At 47.1% G+C, this 18,104-nt stretch overlaps 1 protein-coding gene across 3 annotated transcripts in view; it reads left to right on the top strand.

Annotated features, from left to right (window-relative positions):
* ULK1 (unc-51 like autophagy activating kinase 1) overlaps nucleotides 1–17,427 on the top strand; it is a 79,390-nt gene extending 61,963 nt beyond the window's left edge. For 2 of the 3 annotated variants that reach the window (XM_038187281.2, XM_038187279.2), the window contains exons 18-28: nucleotides 698–781; nucleotides 963–1,225; nucleotides 1,878–2,062; nucleotides 2,881–2,996; nucleotides 3,579–3,722; nucleotides 6,228–6,415; nucleotides 9,151–9,329; nucleotides 9,452–9,570; nucleotides 11,811–11,968; nucleotides 12,184–12,319; nucleotides 14,251–17,427. In XM_038187281.2, the coding sequence (XP_038043209.2) occupies nucleotides 698–781; nucleotides 963–1,225; nucleotides 1,878–2,062; nucleotides 2,881–2,996; nucleotides 3,579–3,722; nucleotides 6,228–6,415; nucleotides 9,151–9,329; nucleotides 9,452–9,570; nucleotides 11,811–11,968; nucleotides 12,184–12,319; nucleotides 14,251–14,306 (1,628 nt within the window). In that variant the 3' untranslated portion in view covers nucleotides 14,307–17,427. The remainder of the gene's footprint in view (nucleotides 1–697; nucleotides 782–962; nucleotides 1,226–1,877; nucleotides 2,063–2,880; nucleotides 2,997–3,578; nucleotides 3,723–6,227; nucleotides 6,416–9,150; nucleotides 9,330–9,451; nucleotides 9,571–11,810; nucleotides 11,969–12,183; nucleotides 12,320–14,250) is intronic. The other variant, XM_038187282.2, reaches the window with a different exon arrangement.
* Nucleotides 17,428–18,104: the final 677 nt, after the last annotated feature.

Genomic DNA, 18,104 nt, shown 5'->3' with positions numbered 1-18,104 from the left:
TAGAATATTTGACAGGTGTTTTGGCTTCAGTAAAATGGAGAGGAAAATACCTATTAGCCTCAGGAGAGGTGAGCTGTGTTTTGGTGTGTGTGAAACATTTTGATTTCCTCTCCAGAGGGCTTCTGTAAGTGGAAAGTATTTTTATTTTTTTTTTTCCAGTTTGGGTTGAAGTGAGAAAAATATGAGCCAGTTGCCTTCACAGCAGAATTCTGACTGGCTCTGGAAGGGCTTGAAACTTCACTGTGTCTACATAAATGCAGCTGTCTGATTACCTGATAGCCTGATCCAGATGCTAATGAGCAAATCAAGCAGAAGAGGATAAGAAAAACCCTAGTGTGCAAATGATGCAATTTGCTGCTTCCTGTAAAGGGACAGACTGATGTAACTAGCTATTCTATATCCCTAGTGTCTCCCATCCTATATTTATTAGTCTCTGCTGACAGGGAAATGGAGAATGTTTATATTCTATTCCTCTGAATTAATGTTTGTGCAAAGTCAGACTAAACCTGGCTAAATGAATACCAGCCAGAGCTCTTGTCCTCCTTTTACAGGAGTTGTTGATCTTTTCACTATACAGCCAGGGCTGAGAAGATTGGGAGAGATGACTACTACCTTTCTATAAAATAGGAGGTGTGTAGTATTGTCGTTGCCTATGAAAACTTAATGCTGAATAAACATTGATTTTGTTCCCTTAAAGTTGGAACGATCCCAGAGCAGCCCAGCCAGACTGTTATCCCCTCTTCTGTTGGAGCAGAAGTGAGAAGCCGGATTACCATGGCTGGTGAGTTGATCCTTACTTTCCTTATTACTCCTATGGATAAGACTGGAGCTGTAGTCTCAGGGCATTCAGGGTTGGGTATGTAGCTCCTTGGATGTCTTTGCAGTGAATCCTGGGATCAGGCTGGCTTTTATTTTTAGAACCCGAGAATGATACGGTTTGTCACTGTGTTTGGGCTCTCCAGGTGCCTCAGCGCCCGAACACTCTCCTCGAGGGATGGGCTCCCGGCTCCACAGTGCTCCCAACCTGTCAGATTTGCATTCCTGCAGGCAGAAGATAACCAAGCAGCACTCTGATCCTCTAGTTGCTCACATTGGCCATACCCCAGTCAGCCAGCCTCTGCAGATTCATGGCCTGCAGCACTGCCGGCAGCTCAGATCCTCACCAAAGCTGTCTGAGTTCATGCAGAGAAGCCCATTGCCAACTATCATGGGCTCCCCTACAAAGGTATGTCGAGGAGCCTGCCTTTGGGTTTCTCATGGCTTGATTTGCTGGGTTGTCTGGGGGTGAAGCACTGCATGCTCAGATATCTCTGACCTGGATTTATCACCACTTGTTCCCTTTTCTTCAAGGGCTGTTTAGTGATCTGTGTGAAATGTGGCAGTGTCCTAGTTCTTAGTGGACAGATCTCACTTGGCAACAGCATTCACCATCTGAGCAGAGTCCGGGGCTTTAAACAGGCAATGAAAAGAAGCTGCCCAGATTAGGACAGAAGCACATTAGTGCGCTGTGGTGTCAGGGTTGATTTGTACATCACAGCCTGTGACACAAGCGTGCATCCAGAAGGAATCCCCAGCAGAGACTGCAGGTGGTTACGTGGGTGAAAGCCCCAGTGCCTGACGTGAAGCTGGCACTGCGACGGCATTTCTCTGTGCTTATGTTAGGCTACTACAAATTTTCAGCAGAGCTTGTTGTCCTTTCAGTTTAGTCTTTCTGGGATAGGGGACAAGTAGCTGTGTGGGCTGGAATTTCTCCCTCTTTTCCTCCTATTTCAGGCTTGTTTTTAAGTGTACAATTTAATTCTGATAAACAAATGAGGGGTGAGGGGAACCTTCATCCTTCATTTTGAAGACTGATCTCTGTTTTCTCTTTTTCCTAGGCTGTGTCCCCTTTTGAGTTTCCCAAAACTCCAAGTTCCCAGAACCTTCTCACCCTCTTGGCCCATCAGGGGGTCATGATGACTCCAACACGGAACAAGACCCTACCAGATCTGAAGGAGATCGGTCATTTCCACTGCCAGCAGACTGGCTTTGGATTGAGGCCTGTGGAAGAGATCAAGGGCAGGTGAGCTACGGTCTGCTTTACATCGTGGTGCTTCATTCCCTAACATGAGTGGGGAAAACTTCAAAGCCCAGCTACAACTTCAATTATAACGTGTCTGCGAGCATTCTGCCGTCATCTGCTAGCACCCTTGGGTTGCAGGCAGATGTTATGCAGATTTTTTAAAGTCTTTCTCTACAGAAGCAGGCTGTGGCCTAGATTTTATAAAATGAAAGATTGCCTACAGCTTCACACTGTTCAGTGCCCAAGGTTTCAGCAAGTGGGAAATCAAGGCTCTGGTTATTAGACCAGACTCCCTGCAATTATTCAAATGTGTGCTTTGCTCTTTTTGGATCCTGTGCCTGTTGTGAGGGAGAGGTGTTCCTTGCCTATCAAACTGCAGGCACAGGTCTTCAAAGATCCGTTTGAAAGCCAGGTACTGACATGAATGTTGCAGGATACAAAGTTGTTCAGGTGTTAAACTTTTCTTATCTGCCTCTCTGCTGATAGCAACTTCCTCCAGTGATCTGGAAGAGTTCTGTAGTATTCATTTCTGTATCTTCCATCAAAGAAAAATTGTTTTACAGCAATTCTGTACTCAGTTCTTTCGTTACTGCAGTTAGTCTAAGTAGTCATAAGCTTTCTGCAAGTAGCAGGAGGTGCTTCAGATGTTCTGCTAAGAGAGGAATAGTGCCAGTGGTTATTTCAGTTTTGGGCTCTTTGCTTTGTAGTTGTTGTGGACCAGCAATGGCACAAAATGGAGTGAAACTTAGCTGAAACTTTGCACCTGCCCCAAACTTGCTTGGTGATTTTCTGCATCATCTTGTATGTTCTCTTTTTAGGTCTCTGAGCACAGGCAGGCTCACTGACCTGCTTCTCAAGGCAGCCTTTGGGGCGCAGATCTCCGAAGCCGGCAGCAATGACAGCCTGAACAACGAGAAGCCAATGGAAATTGCAGGTAGGTGGAAAGGCCAGGCAGATCTGGGGGGATGTCCTGGGCTGCGTTGGGTGGCAGAAGAGTTTGGCTGGGTGCCTCCCACGAAAGGGAGGATTCTTTTCTGATGGCTTTTGACTGCTGTGCATGAGGAGTGCAATGACGTTTGCTTGTTTTCTTCTGTGAGCGCTCGAAGGTCTGTGGGCTTACACGTGCTGTGTAATTGCTGGCTAGCGGTGTGATTTTGTAGGCAGGCAAGGCTTCCTCTCTTGGCCCCTTCTGAATGAGATTTGTGGAAGTGGGGACTTCCTGCCAGTCAGCTTGAATGTGAGTGGCTCTGCAGGGTGGGTCTTCCTGCGCGTGCAGGTTGGGAAGCGAGGAGGGGAGAAGAGCTGCAGCAGTGCGTAACGCTGCCAGGCTCACGTCCTGCGGTCAGCGCCGGCCTGGCCTGGTTGTGCCATCGCAGGATGCCTCCAAAGGGAGTGCTGCCCTGTGCTGGTAACCACGGTGAGAGTCTACAGGAACGTAAAACCGCCTGGTGAGGCACGCTGTGCTCAGAGTAACTTTCCTGTAATGCCAGTCTGCGCCTTTCAACTGTCTCCCCAGCTCCCTCAGGTGCTTACGGAGGGACCCTGCACTCTGGTGCCCGGGCTGGGGGCTCTGCCAGCCCATCCCCAGTGATTTTTACTGTCGGATCCCCTCCCAGTGGAACAACCCCCCCACAGACCACGAGGACCAGGATGTTTTCAGGTAAAGGGCTGATACCTGCCTGTTCCAGTGGGAATGTCTGGGGGCAGAGCAACGTGCTGTCGTCTTTGCTGCTGCGTACCGGTGGTGGCAGAGGGCTGTTCAAAGAGAGCTCAGCTGGTCTAAATGCCTTGGAGGTGCTGGCTCATGCCAACCCCAGTTATTGCTGGTAACTCTCCACACTGGCACAAGGACTCGTGCCTTCTAGGAGTTTCCAGGACTGGAAGAGTGAGGCAAACCGTCCTTTTACATCGTTTCTATCTGCTTCAGGAATAACACTGCAGCTGTTCATAGATCCACTGTTGCTGATAGGTCAACAAAGATAAAGAATGTTCTTTATTCTGATGGTTTTTCTCGTGGGCTGCAGATAAGCTGTAAAAGGCAAGCATGACCGTCCTTGCCCAACAATTTCAGTGCAGGAGTACCGTTACGAAAGGGCTCTATATGCTGAAGTACAAGCAGTGTTACTTACGCTGTGAATTGCTTAAGTAGGAAATGGGGAAGTGCACTCCTGGTGGACAGATCAGGCTTTTAAGATGCCAGCACTCTGGCCTCAGCAGCCAACAGTCGAGGCTGTGGTAATTGTGCCTATTGGGACAGTGTGTCTGGGAGCTGGAGCCTATGTTTGAGAAAACAAATGTTTAAGAAAACATTTGGACGCTTCTGTTTGCTTTTTTGGCTTGTTTGGGTTCTTGTCCCAACTGTTCCTCATCTGAACATAGTCAACTGTTCTTAATTACTGCAGGGAAGGTTTGGATGTAGCCATGAATAAGCTGCTTGACTGGGACTAGGGGAACACATGGCTCAGTTCCTGGGTATGGCTTGGATTTCCATCATAGCTAAACTCACTCAGATCCTTGATTGTCTGGAAAGTTGGGACCATAATCCTTCCTTTGTCTCATAAGCAGGCAGGGACTCTCATAGGGCAGGGACTCACACAAAGTGCCTGACTGCCCTGTAGCACAATGGGGATACTATCCTGGCTAGAGCCTCTGGCTACTGCTGAAATGCTGTGAATAGAGAATTCAGCCTTCCTGTATTGCTTTTGCAGGGATAATAACATTTGGGAAGCAGATCCAAGTGCTACTGTTTTAGTGGGTTGATGGTTGGATACTTGAGGGTCTGCTGAGTAGCAAAGAGTTCAGATGGAAGTGCCTGGTAGAGAAGGCTGTTGAATAGTGAGCCCACAACTCATGCACAGCACAGGGTAAAGGCCGCCAAAGCAATGCTGCTTGACAAGCTTTATTCTGTGTAGTAACTCCTTACGTTAGAGTTAATGCACAGAACGGCGAAAAGGGGAGCTTTGCAAGCTGGAACTCTACACCCCAAGTGCTTAGACAATCCATGACTAAGATCACTTGACGGATACAAAGGCAGAGCCTTGTCAGGAGTTGTCATAACAATTTCTGCAAGCAGCGTCTCAGAATTACAGGGCATCCAGAATGTGGTATTGTTGGTCTTTGTCTGAAAGATCTGGAAATACTCTACCAGTTTTAATGATCCATTTAGCTTTGAAGCATGCCAACTGGGAGAGATCTTCAGGAGAGGAGGCTGTGCGTCTCTGTAGATTAGTTGTTCAAATGTGCATTATATTGCTAAACCTTTTGAAGTCAGGGTAGGCAGCAGATGAAATTCACGGGTAGAAGAGAACTATCTGCCTCCAGAGGATCGGTGATGGTGGAGAATTAGCAGAGTATCACAGCTGATATTAGCATCCCTCTGATAGATAGAATATACCCCTCTGCAGCAGTGTGTCAGGGGGTACGAGGCACTCTTGGAATGTCTTATTGATACCCTGAGACAGAAACTCCTTCTGAAGTGTGGATCTTTTAAATGCAATATACTCAGGGTGGATTCAGTGGCCAAGAAAGGGAAAAGATGATGATGAGGGAATTGTTTGGTGGGCACAGTGCTTACTCCTGAATCCTGAGGTTAGGTTCTTGACTTAGCTGCAGTCACTCTGTCCAGCCTCCTATCTGTAAAGAGAGGAAGGCAGAAGCGCAGGGCATATAACAGAAAGTTTTCCCGGTTTACATGCAAGTGGCTGATGATGTAAAACCATGATAAAAACCTCACTTACCAGAAGTGCTTACTCAGTGATGGTGTTAAAACTAAGGCATCAAGGTTCAAGCCACGCTGATCCATGATAAGGAGGTTGCTTATGGTGGTGTATGATAAAATGCAGCCCAAGATACTGTGGCAGGATTCAGGAAGGGTTAGGGACAGGGAGGGGAGGTGCTTCAGGAATTGTTCCCAAAAAATGACAGGCAATCTGGAAGGTGCATTAAATTTGCTTGTGTTCGTAAGCTGTCTAGCTGAGTCACTGAGGAGCTTGCGTGCGGAGTGGTTATTCTGCATCAAGAGTCCTTGTGTCTTTTCTGGAGTGCCTGTTGCTGGCTCTCATAAGAGCCTGGATCCTACAGTTACAGTTATGCCCTGTGCTGGTCAAGGAATACCTGGCCTAATATTAACATCTCAAGTAATTCCGTTGCCTGTTTTTCTTCCCAGTGGGGTCTTCCAGCTCTCTCAGTTCTGGAGGCTCATTCACCGGCAGGCACTTGGCAGTGGGAACTGGTGGGGATGCTGTGGAAGGCCCTTCGAGTCTCCGCTTCGCTTTTGCTGATCCAATCACTGCTAACCTGGAAAGTGCTGTTACATTCGAGGCTCCAGAGCTGCCTGAAGAGACCCTCATGGAGGTGGGTATATCCCCCCAGGGACTTGCTGGGGGCAAAAGACAGGGGAGAATAAAGGGAAAGCAAATTCAGAGGGCCAGTGTCTGGTTCATGCAGAGGCTCATGTTTGCGGTCAAGGCCATCGCTTCCAAAGACAGTGTGAGCTGGCTGCAGGAGAGGTAGGCAACACAGTCCTCAGGAAGCCCAGGATGTATTGAGGAAAGTGGTTTTTGAGCCTGTTATCAAGTCATGTAGTCCTTGGGACTGCCCATGAATAGGATTAAAATTTACCATTTCAAAAGCTGCATTTGCACGTTGGAAACATCAGTTATCTGGTGTGTCCTGCATGAACAGTTTCTAAATAAAATGTGGTTACTTCAGGCCTTCTCCTTTTTAAAAGGCTCAGCATCAGAAGAGCTGACGAGAGAATGAGTAGCTTGGTGTATCAACTGACTGCCTGCTGCATGCACTTAGGGAGTCAGTCAGTGATACAGCCCCTGCCCAAAGAGTCTGAAATAAAAGTAAACCTGACACGTTTATTGATGGAGGGCAGGGGACATGATATGCTCTGCACCAGAACAGCTGAACCAGATTGTCAAGCTGTAAGGCTGCCAGGCTGCCCCTCTGCGGGCTGAAGACCAGCTGAAGCAACACAAATGCTTTTGTAGCTGAGATATATTTGAAATGTAGGTCAGGCTGCCCATTTGCGGTAGAGGTAGGAGACAGAATCAGCGATGGATTCAGCTCCATTCATGGTACGGCGTTGGGCTGCCCAGGACTGGGAAAGGCTCTTCATACCTGAATTTTTTTGGTGTTGCTAAAACCCCTTAGATACCTACAAAGGTCTTCATACGTCGTTTTAAGGATGTGGATTTGCTTTTCTGCTTCAGATTTTATTTAGCTTTTTTTTCTTGTTGTTAATTATGCATTGAATTGCATCAATTTGCTGTATTACCTGCAGAGCCCCAGTGCTGGGATTGATTGATATGCATTGATGTATCGCAACAGCACTGAATTTAACTGAGCATCCTGTCTCTGAGGTCCCAGAAATATGGGGCCCTGCCAGCTGCTGTTGCTTTTCAGGGTCTGAAGAGAAGCATGCTAAAGAAGTTATCAGCTTGATCTTATTAAACCCATTCAGTTCAGGTTCGTGTCTGTAAGGAGTCATCTGAGTTTGCTCATAATTTCTGCTGAGCACAATAATTGATCCACATCACAAAACCTTTCTGGCACCAAACCTTTTTGGCATATTTGGAGACTCCTTTGTGCTCTGTGGGGTTGGCCAGAATACAAACCTGGCAGATCTTCTGATTTCTGATGCTGTCAGGGCATTGAAATCTTGCTATTTAAGCACCCCTTTTTATCCTGAGCAGAGCTGCTGTGTTCGTTCTTCAATCTTTTGGAAAAGTTTCTTTAGGTGCAGACAAGGCAAACAGAATGCTAAATTTCAGTCTGTTTTGCAGTGCTTTGGAAACACAGTAGAGATGGCTATGGAAGGAAAGACTCTTGTGATGCCTAATAAGGCCAGAAACACAAGTGTAATAAATAAGGCCAACTGTATTTGCAGAGAGGAAGGGCTGTGCATTGGTGAGAGATACAAGGCTGAGACTTGCAAGATCTCAGCAGGTTCCTGCTTTGCCACAAACTTCTTGTATGACTTGGCAGTTACTTAATCCCTGAGTTCCTCCTTTGCTTTTAAAGAAAACAGAGGAAGTCTGAGACTGCCTTACCTTACTGGACTCTCCAGGTAGCAAGATAGAGGAGAGATTAATATTTCAGATAGTCAAAGCTCCCTTAGCAGCTGAGTGCCTGAGCTGGTGAATGAAAAACAAAAGCATGCAGAACTTGAGCATGTGCTTTTTTATTTGTTTTCCCCTCCCATTCATGTAGAAAACATCCTTACCAAGCCCCTTTAAGAGAACTGATCCACTAAGCGTTTGAAGGTCAAGCAGGTTAGCTGCATTTCTGCAGAGGGTGCAAACAATGGAGTTGCATCTGATCCAGGCAGCGATTTGTTTTGTAGGACCCACAACTATGCAGTTTTTCCACAAATACTAACTTCCCCAAAATGCTTGCAATGATTTAAGCAACAGAGATTCCCAGAAACAGGATAACACCTTTTGGTCTGTAATAGCAGAGGAAAAACTGCTTTGAAATGAACACAGTGATCTGAGTGCGAGTCTCTCCCTTCACTAACTGGGCAGGGGCTGCAGCTGAAAGGCTGTCCTTGCTGTCCCTTAAGAGGACCTCACCCAGGGCTCCTGCACTGGGCTGGGACGCAGAGACCCAGCTACGTGAGGGCTGGGGTTGCAAGAGGCTGTCGGTCTCATGAAATCCACACTCCTCACTGTGTACCAGCACAGGTGTGGTGTGGACCAGGACTGGGCAGTTGTGCCCACGGTCTCGTCCCCTTCCTGGCTGACCTTTGAAACAGTCCCACCAGTCCCACGTTGCTGGGAACGCTCCTTAACAAGGGAGCGTGGCATTTTGGAGCAAGTCTCACCGGCTTTTCCAGGGACTGCTCTGGGAATTTCTGGCCTGGGGCTGTCGCTGCCTTTAATGTGGAGGAGGAACTGGTGGGGTGTGTGGGCTCAGCGCTGAGTTGGGCTGTCCCTGCCCAAAGAAGAGGTGTGGGGGGATTTCAGGCCCAGGTGTTATTTCTGTAAGCTGGGATGAGCCACTGGCACAGCTCCATGGAAGCAGCCTCCCTGCATGCCAGTTTTCCCTCTGTAACCCCACCTTGCCGTTTCTTTCCACAGCAAGAGCACACCGACATCCTGCGCAGCCTCCGCTTCACGCTGGCCTTTGTCCACTACGTGATGGAGATCGCTGCCCTGAAAGGCAACTCCAGCGAGATGAGCGCTTCGGCGGCGTCTGAATACCAGCTGCAGGAGAGCGTGGTGGCTGACCAGATCAGCCTTCTCAGCCGGGAGTGGAGGTAAGGACCGGGCAGAGAGCCCCCAGGTCACTCCTTGACACCCCAGCGTGTGGCTCTGTGCCCTCAGGACACGTAGTGCTGCTCCACTGGTGTGTTTGTGTTACAACGTGCTTTCTTTGCAGCTATGCAGAGCAGCTGGTGCTGTACCTGAAAGTCGCAGAGCTGCTGTCGTCGGGCCTGCAGACAGCCATAGAGCAGATCAAAGCTGGCAAACTGTGCCTGTCCTCCACTGTCAAGCAAGGTAAGGGGCTGTTGGCACACGGTACAAAGGCCTGGGATGGAAGAATGGGAAATGTTACAAAGGCAGGGAGGATGTTGAGTGAGCGTGATCCCCCAGCTGTGAGTGCACGGGCTTAGTCCTCATTGTGCCCTTGCATGGCCAGGCCTTCCTTTTGGGATTTTGTTCGTTCCTGCTGAGAGGAATCTTCCTCTCTCCGTGCTTACCTCAGGTTCAAACTCCTTCCTGCTCATGCCCCTGTGAGAATCTTTGTTGCTAATTAGTGAGAGGGGAATGCATCTTATCTGATTCCTTGTACCTCTCTATCTCAGGTGTTTATTTGTACTCGACGCAAATCCAACTTAATTACACGGTGCCTGGCCTAGTAAGTGCTTACTTGGCAAATTGAGACATGTCTTGGCAATGACGGTTTTCAACTGAAACAAAAACACAGGAAGTAAAACCCTGGTAATGCAGGAGTCACTGATTTGCTAGTCTCACAGCCTTACATTTGCATCTGACTGGCTGGCTTGTGATGTGAGCTGGCTGTGATTCAGTGATTAGAAAAAATAATTTTAACACTACAATGGCATTATTACTGAGGCAGCTTTTTGAAACACTTGAAGTACTTGACCCCTCAGCCTCCTTCCCCATGGGTTTAGTCTGTGGAAGTACCCATGCTGACTTGGAGTGGGGCCGCAAAAAGCAGGAGCTTGGCACAGTGAGCGCACACATGTTCTGGGGGGCAATATGGAGTCAAATGTATGGGTTTAGCTACGCATCTTCCACATGCACCCTGTGGGCTAACATAACCCAAATAAATTCTTCCTTTTCCAGGCCAATTGCAACTTGTAGATTCATAGCATGACTCTTCCTTCAGTGTGTGGGAATTGGATAAGGCTGTCTTTTCTTATTTCCCTCCCCACAAAGTACTGCTCCCTTGAGATTTTCTAGGGCACGGTGAGGACAAGAGGGTTGTCAAGGCAGTTGTGTAACTTCTTCACATGTGTATGGAAAAAAAGGTGGAAGTGCGACAAGACACTGCCCCGGAGTGTCCTTGGGCAGTGCGTGTCAAGCAGGGTCTTCACCTTGCAGCCGTGAGCTTTTTCCTGGTAATTTGGACCCAGCCCAGAGCTCTGACTGAATTCCCCGGAGGAGGATATTGCTTTATTTGCATATGTTTTTTTGTTGTTGTTGGGTTTTGGTTGGTTGGTTTGGTGTGTTTGTTTGTTTTTAAATAGTCTTGGCTCTCTTCTCCTGTGGAGGTTTTCATTTTGCCCTTCTGATGTCACCCACGAGCTTTGGGGTTCCAACTCGCTTTCAGATTTCTTCTGAACCAGGGTAATGTGATAGTCTGACCCCAACAGGGTTAAGGTTTTGTGCCTTAGTCCTTTAGAGTTTCAACTGCCTTTGTTCATGGAGCCAGTCTCTTTTCTGGCTTTCTGCTCTCTTATCTCTACGTAGGAAGGCTATATTTAGTCACAGGGCCTGGCTGGCAGTGAAGTTGCCTCTCTGCACAGTACCCAAGATAGGTTTGTTCGTGGTATGGGTTCATTTCCCTCCCCCAGAAGCAAGTTGTGCAGTGGGGTGGGATTTCAAACATGCACGTACTGGTTAATACTCATCAGCTGCTTTGTGCTAGGTACACTGTGTAGGTCATGCCAGACAGCTAGTGAGACTCAAGCTCATGGCTTCGCTTGCTGTTTTGGATTATTTAATCTCTTAGATCATATTTAACTCCTGGTTCTCTGTCACAACCTTCCTGTCCTAGCTGCCACAGTGCAGGAAAGGAGGTGACCTTTCATTCTGGGACAGCATTGTCCCAGGAGAGAGATTCTTTTGCTCAGGACTGCTCAGCCACACTGAGCTCCAACAGCTACCACATACAAGTCACGTACTTCACAGCACGTCATCACCCGTCAAGTAACAGAAGCTTTGTATCTGGCCTGTCTGCTGCTTCTGGTGATGCGTGAGACATCTTGCACCACGCAAACTGCTCTGTAGCTTGTGGCAACTGAAGGAAGCAAAAATAGGCCTTGCCTCAGGTGAAATAGATATGTAGGTGTTGCAACATGCAGGCTTGTAACTGGTGAAGCTGACAAAGGAAAGGAAAAAGACCCTGTATCGGTGCAGCAAGTACTTACATTTGGCCTTAATATAACCTGATTGTCTTGAAGTTACTCATTTGGGGTCCTGTGCACAGAGATTGGGAGGCACAGGGAGAACTAGAAGAATGTTCAATGCGTTTCTTTCCTTTATTCTAGTTGTGAAGAAGCTGAATGAACTTTATAAATCCAGTGTATCGTCCTGCCACTGCCTCAACATGAGACTGCAGAGATTCTTCTTAGACAAACAGAAACTCATGGATCGGATCAACAGCATCACAGCAGAGAAGCTCATCTTCAGCTACGCCGTGCAAATGGTAATGACCATGCAGTGCCTGGGAACAGGGCTGGCACAGAGCAGGCATTAAGCACTGGCAGTTCCTGCTGGTGGCCTTAGCAGGTGGTTTCATTCATGAAGCTGTGTGCAGTCTTGGGGGTTGGATGATGGAGGTGTTCGCACAGCTGAGGGGCCGTGTTGGGAAAGCTGGGTTTGGTCTGGGAGTAACCTTCTGTATGGGGGTGTTGCCTGCAGGTGCAGTCTGCAGCCCTGGATGAGATGTTCCACCACAGAGAGGACTGCGCACAGAGGTACCACAAGGCTCTGCTGCTGATGGAAGGGCTCCTGAACATCATCACTGAACAGGGTGACATAGAAAACATCAATAAATGTGAGTGTTCGGTGGCTTTTTTTCCCCTCATTAGGTCATGCCGTGTTTTTATAGCTGCATGGATCAGAACGTTCAGTATCCATCATCTGCCTTTCCTTTGGCTACCTCTTGGTGGACATAGCACAGATCTCTCGACGTGTTACAGCTCCTAGCAGCCCGGCCTCCTATTTTCCCAGGGAGAAAATGTTAGAAATGCAGGTCCCTGTTCTGAGCTGTATTTTGAGAGCTGCAATGCAGAGCAATTGCCAGGGCTTTGTTGGAGTTTTTGATGTGTGAAAGAACTTGCTGAAGGAAGTGACTTGGCAGTAGCAAAGACACGGGTTTGGTTTCCAGCCGGAACCATCCGATTGCACAGAGCACTTGGGAACATGAAACTGCAGCGGCTGTCAGGCAGAGGTGGCTGATCAGCACAGCACGGGCTCCTTCCAGCCCTTCTAACACGGGGCAGACTGCTCACCTGTCTGCGTTCCCCAGGACAGGCCAAGAAGGCAGCAAACAAGTATTTTGCTCATTAGGAAGTGACTGCAGTAGCAGTGAAAGCTGAGCTTTTACCTGCTTGCTGTCATTTGGCTTCCCTTCCCAGAGACAGATGGATCCCTCTGTTGGCTGCTCTTTGCTGTCACCTCTCTTGTACCCTCCCTTTGCTGTGTGTCTGAGGGGGGGTTGCACTCCACTGCTGCAGGCTCCGCAACTAATGCATGCAGCCTGGAAACAACTGACCTCACTTGCTCAGAGTTGAACTTTCCCTGCCCTTCTGGCTGGGGTTTAATCACCTTTGTTATTCCTCTCTACGGGAGGGAGGCAGAGGGGATGGGGGACAGCCTTGGTCCGTTACAGCATCTTGACTTGGCCTCAGCCCTGCTCCATCACAGCTAAACCAGCCCATCCGTGCCAGTGCCATGAGGGGAGCAGATGCAGCTGGCAAACCTGCCTCTCCCCCTCTGCTGGTTACTGAGTGCATTTCTTGGGCCAGCATCCAAAGTGCTGCCAGACTGCTCTAGTCGTCCGTGTGGACAGAGCTCTTGGATAGGTAATGAGAGAAGAGCTTTCTGGCTCCCAGGCAATCAGTCAGTTAATTATCACTAACTTTAACAGCTGACATGAGGCTCGCTGAAGGAGAGCAAAAGGAGATTGGCAGGTGGTGTGTGGTACTGGAGGGCTAAGTGAATAGGGAATACCAAGTAGTTCCTATTGTGCTGTTTCTTAACAAACCTAAATTACATCTTTTGTCCAGAGGTACAGTTAATGCATCTAATGGATTTCTTTTCCCAGCCGATATCCTGGTATTCCCTGTTTTACCCAATGTTACAGCTTCCTGATTGAGTTGTTCTCTGATAGGCTGCAGCATGTGCACATTGCATTTTAGATCTTAGGTACTTGATTACTTTTTTTTTTTTTTTTTTTTTTTTCAGAAAAGTAAAGTGATGAATATAGAAGTACAGCAAATGTTTAGCTTTTGAGAGGGTCTTGGGCTCAGACAGTGAGGATCTGGCCCTGACTGTGCTGGGCTGTGCCTGCTCCGTCTCTCAGTTGTAAGCCATTAAAAATGGTTTGGGAGACCGTGAGTTATCTTCACTGCTGACAAAAGCCTCTCCAATAAATAAAAATGAATAAATTGTTTCCAGCGGATGGTGGTCCTTTAGAACATGGTGATAACTGTGTTAGAACTGCTGCCTCACTGCTTTCAGTCCTGGATCTCTGATAATTCAGCTCTTTGGTCTGTTGCTTCCCAGCACGATCGTTGTGGCTGGGTCCTCACCTAGTCTAAGTCAGTACGTGATAGTGATTCCAGAAGGGTTGCTTAGGCGTGCTGAAATTCTCTTGTTGTGTTTTTGTTTGTTTGTTTTCCAAATCTCCGGCATGTTTTGGTGGTCCTTATATTGCCAGGAAATTGAGAAGCTGATTTGTTGTGTTCTTTTTTTCTCTCCCAGGTAAACTCTGCATCGAGCGCAGGCTGTCAGCCCTGCTGTCGGGGTTCTGCGCCTGATTTCAGTTGTGTTCTTCTCCACACACCTCATCCCAGCTGATCACTTTTGTTTCTGACGGCCTGCTGCTGTGGCAGGAATCAATTTTGGCAGTAGGATACCTGGAGGATGAATTGCTCGATGTTCTGTATTTTGCTGTTTTGGGAAGTTGTTCCACAGACTTAAGTTCTTCTGTGGGGAGGTGTGACTGCAGCAAGCACAAATACTTCCCTGCCCAGAGGTTGGGCGAAGACGTAGCTGATGTGGAAAGGTTTCCCTCCTTGGCAGCAGGGATGAAGGATAGAAGTCTGCTTCTTCCCAGCACTTTGAAGGATAAAGACTGCTGCCTGTCCTCTTGCTTCAGAACAGGGTATTCCGTGCTGTCTCCATTGCAGGCAATGGATGTGCTGAAACTGCTGGCTTCAGTTCATGCTGGAGGATGTCATTCAGAAATCAAGGCCAGTTTGTGTACTTTCCCCTACCCCAGCTGATAGCCAGGCACCTTCGAGCTTCCTGGCAACCCGAGGCTCCCTGCCTTTTTCTCCTTTGTCCTTTCTCATACTCATTTCTGCCTTGGAGTGCTTGCTGAATGGCCGAGAGGAGGGAATCTGCTCTACTTTGCCTGAGCCGTGCTGAAGTTGCTGCCACCTTCTACAGACTTACTGAGCAAGGCTGAGAGCGTGCTGCCACTGGGGAAGTCTGCACCTCCCGTGGCTGTCACGCGGACTGCCTCTGTTTGCAGACGGGCACATGGCACGGGGAAGGAGCCTCTGCCTGGAGAACAGGAAGATGACGGAAAACACAATGTTCCTGTATGTCTAAGCCAAAACGAATCCGTTCCTCTCTTGGTCCCTGTGCTCCCTGGGATCAGCATTAAAGACTCCTGGCTGTTCGGTTCAGCCTGTCAGTACATATCTACCACGAGGAAGCACTAGCGCTGTCCTGCTTTCAGCTGTTGGCTAGATCAGCCCTTTCCCGTATCCCTCACCCTCCCCTGAAACTGAAAACACTAGCTTTGTGAATCAAAGGAGCACTTTACACACTATGGGAACTTTGAGAAGTTGACTTTGCATCACACAACAACCCAGGAACATCACGACTGTTAGGAATGCTGTTCTTTTTATTCCTTCCCTTGTTTCCTGGTTGTTTTATTGCACTACGTGTGTGCATATATTAATATGTATTCCTAAGGGTGAATATATATTGATATATCTGGTTTGTGTGTAACTGTACGTATTTAACTGTACTGTATCTTGTGAGTGTGAGGCAAAAAGCACTGCGGAGTCTGTGCTCTTCCTCCTCCACACCAGGCAAAGCTGACTTGCAGTCTGGCAGTACCAAGATAGTTTTCTTTTCTTCTTTTTTTTTATTTAAATGTTCTTTAAAGGACAGTCAATATACAGCTCCATGCTTTTTAAGAGCTCAAGAACAGGCGTTAAGATCCTACACACTTACAATTGGAAATGCATTTTTAAAAAAAAGTTTTATTTGCTGCTTACATTTTTTATAAAGAAATCTTGTAGTGTTCGGTTTTATGTTCAGCATTTCTTTTAAGGAGACTCTGTAGCCAAATGAGACTGCGGGTACGAGTGGCTCGAGTTCTGGTTGAGGCTTCGGATGCTGTGAGCATGTGCGTGAGAGGATAGCTGGCTGCCTTTCTGTCTGTCTGCGTGCGCAAGTGTGTGTCTTAATTTATCAGAGTCATGGCAGTATTTCGTTAGTGCTGGGCAGAAAAGTATCTTTGAAAGCAACTTGAAACCTCAGGCTTTGTTTTTGGGGATTTAATAATAATTTGCACATGGTGGTTAAATCCTCACTGCTTTTTCTCTCAACATTGGCACGTTCAGTGTGATACTTTACAAGGGTTTCAGGAGCAACTTAGTTGGCTTGAGCTGGCATCGTCTTTGGCAACATGGATACTTCTGATAGCAGAGCAGAAATGCCAATAAGGAAATTAAAAAAAATTTTTGATTCCCCCTACTAGGGAAGTTTTAAGCGTAGCTTACACAAATGCTTCAGTATTGGGCCTCTGTTACATCGTACATTCACAGCCTGCTGCTTCTGTGGCTGTTTATGCTTGTGCCTGGAGGAAAAAAAGAAAATAACAGCAAAGAAACAACCCCCCAGCCTGTGGCAAGAAATGCTGAAGAGACCCAGACTGCTTCTGAAAGGATTTTACCAGTTCTGCAAAGGGTATGCCGCAGGTGAGTGCACTGGGATGCAGCACAAAAGCACTGAGCCAGGACTGACTCTGCAATACAGACACCTGCTACTGCCCTGAACCCTCCCGGCAATCCCACGAGCGTACGCTGAAAGCTTCCTGCCCAGGAGAAGCGCAGCCCAGGACCCACGTTTGTGCCGCAGGTTTAACGATCCTTGTACGTGGCAAGCTCAGCACTAACCTTCCAGCTGTACTTAATTACTTGAATGTATCAAAATTGTCCACATTCAATGTACACAAGTATATATTGCTCCAAAATATTGTGGTTTACAGACCTACAACCAATATATATATGTATGTGTTTGTATATATACATACAAGTATGTGTGTGTATGTGTGTGTATGTATATATATGCACACAAACACAAACGTGTATATATGTTTTCTCTCGATACTTGAAACTTAGCCACTGTGCTTGAATTAAAAAAAATAAAATAAAAAGAAAACAAAAAAAAAAAAGAAAAAGGAGAAAGAAAAAAAATCAGGTGATTTATTTTGCCATCACTTTGGTGACTTTATTTTTTATCTAATTGCATGTAGCGTGAAACCAATTTTTTGGTGAAAAATATTTATTGCTTTGTAGACAATAAGGAATGCAAAATAAAAAAAAAAAAAAGGCAACAAAAAAAGAAAACAATACACAAAAAATCCCCAACCATTGTTGAAGTTGCTAGCATAGTCCACTTGCTATTGTCATGGCTTTGTTACTGTTGCAGCGTTTGTGTGTAGCGTCTTAATAGATTTCAAGAAACCTCAGTCTAATAACATGTATCTTCAGGTTTGTGAGAGCGTATGATGATGTTCTTTATAAGGTAATGCTTGATACTTTGTCAACATTTTTTATTTGTGTTTTGTGTGACTTTTTTTTGGCTTTAAATTGTACAACACCAATTTAAGAAATAAAAAATGTTTTGAAATTGTTAGTGGCCTGATTTCAGTACTTACATAATGCAGTTAGCGCAGGATCTGAGGATTGTATTTCATGTGTTTGGTTCTACCAGCCGTGACTTTGAGGTGAAGAAGTGCTGTTACCTTCTTTTCAAAGATGGTGAAGCTTGGGACAAAAAAAGCTATGTTGCCTAAAGCTACAGACAGCCTTTGAAGTTAAGAAAAATGAACCCCATTTCTTATCTGGGGCTGTAATCACTGGTACATCTGTCCTTATCTGGCTGTGTTCTCTTGCTGCTGCTGATAGAAGCTACATGTATAAGGAGCTGATGGCAGACCCCTTCCCATCCGATTAGGCTGATGCATGAAGCTTCGTCCATGTTTCAAGATTTGCAAGATCAACCCGCTGCAGCTCTTTATCTCTGTGCAGTCCAGCACTGCTGAAGGGCTGTCTGAGGCATGGGAAGTGGTTGGGTAATGGTAGCAAGGAACACCATAAAGAAGCTTGAGGAGACTTCAGATGTGCTTTCAAGGCAGGGGTTGGACTGTGTGGCTCCCTGGGCAGTAGGGAGCAGCCAGAGCAGTGCAGGCATCTTCTCTGAATGTGCAGCTGTGGGCTGAGAGAAGGATGCCCTGTGAGCAGCATGGAGCCTTATGTGAAACCTGCGTGTAGGAGGCACTGCACTGAGTGCTCAATTCATCCTTATCCCTG

This window comes from Anas platyrhynchos, chromosome 16 (genome assembly GCF_047663525.1).
Source record: "Anas platyrhynchos isolate ZD024472 breed Pekin duck chromosome 16, IASCAAS_PekinDuck_T2T, whole genome shotgun sequence".
In the NCBI taxonomy this organism is placed as follows: domain Eukaryota; kingdom Metazoa; phylum Chordata; class Aves; order Anseriformes; family Anatidae; genus Anas; species Anas platyrhynchos.
Note: the sequence above shows the minus strand (reverse complement) of the source record. Positions and strands in the feature narration are given on the sequence as shown.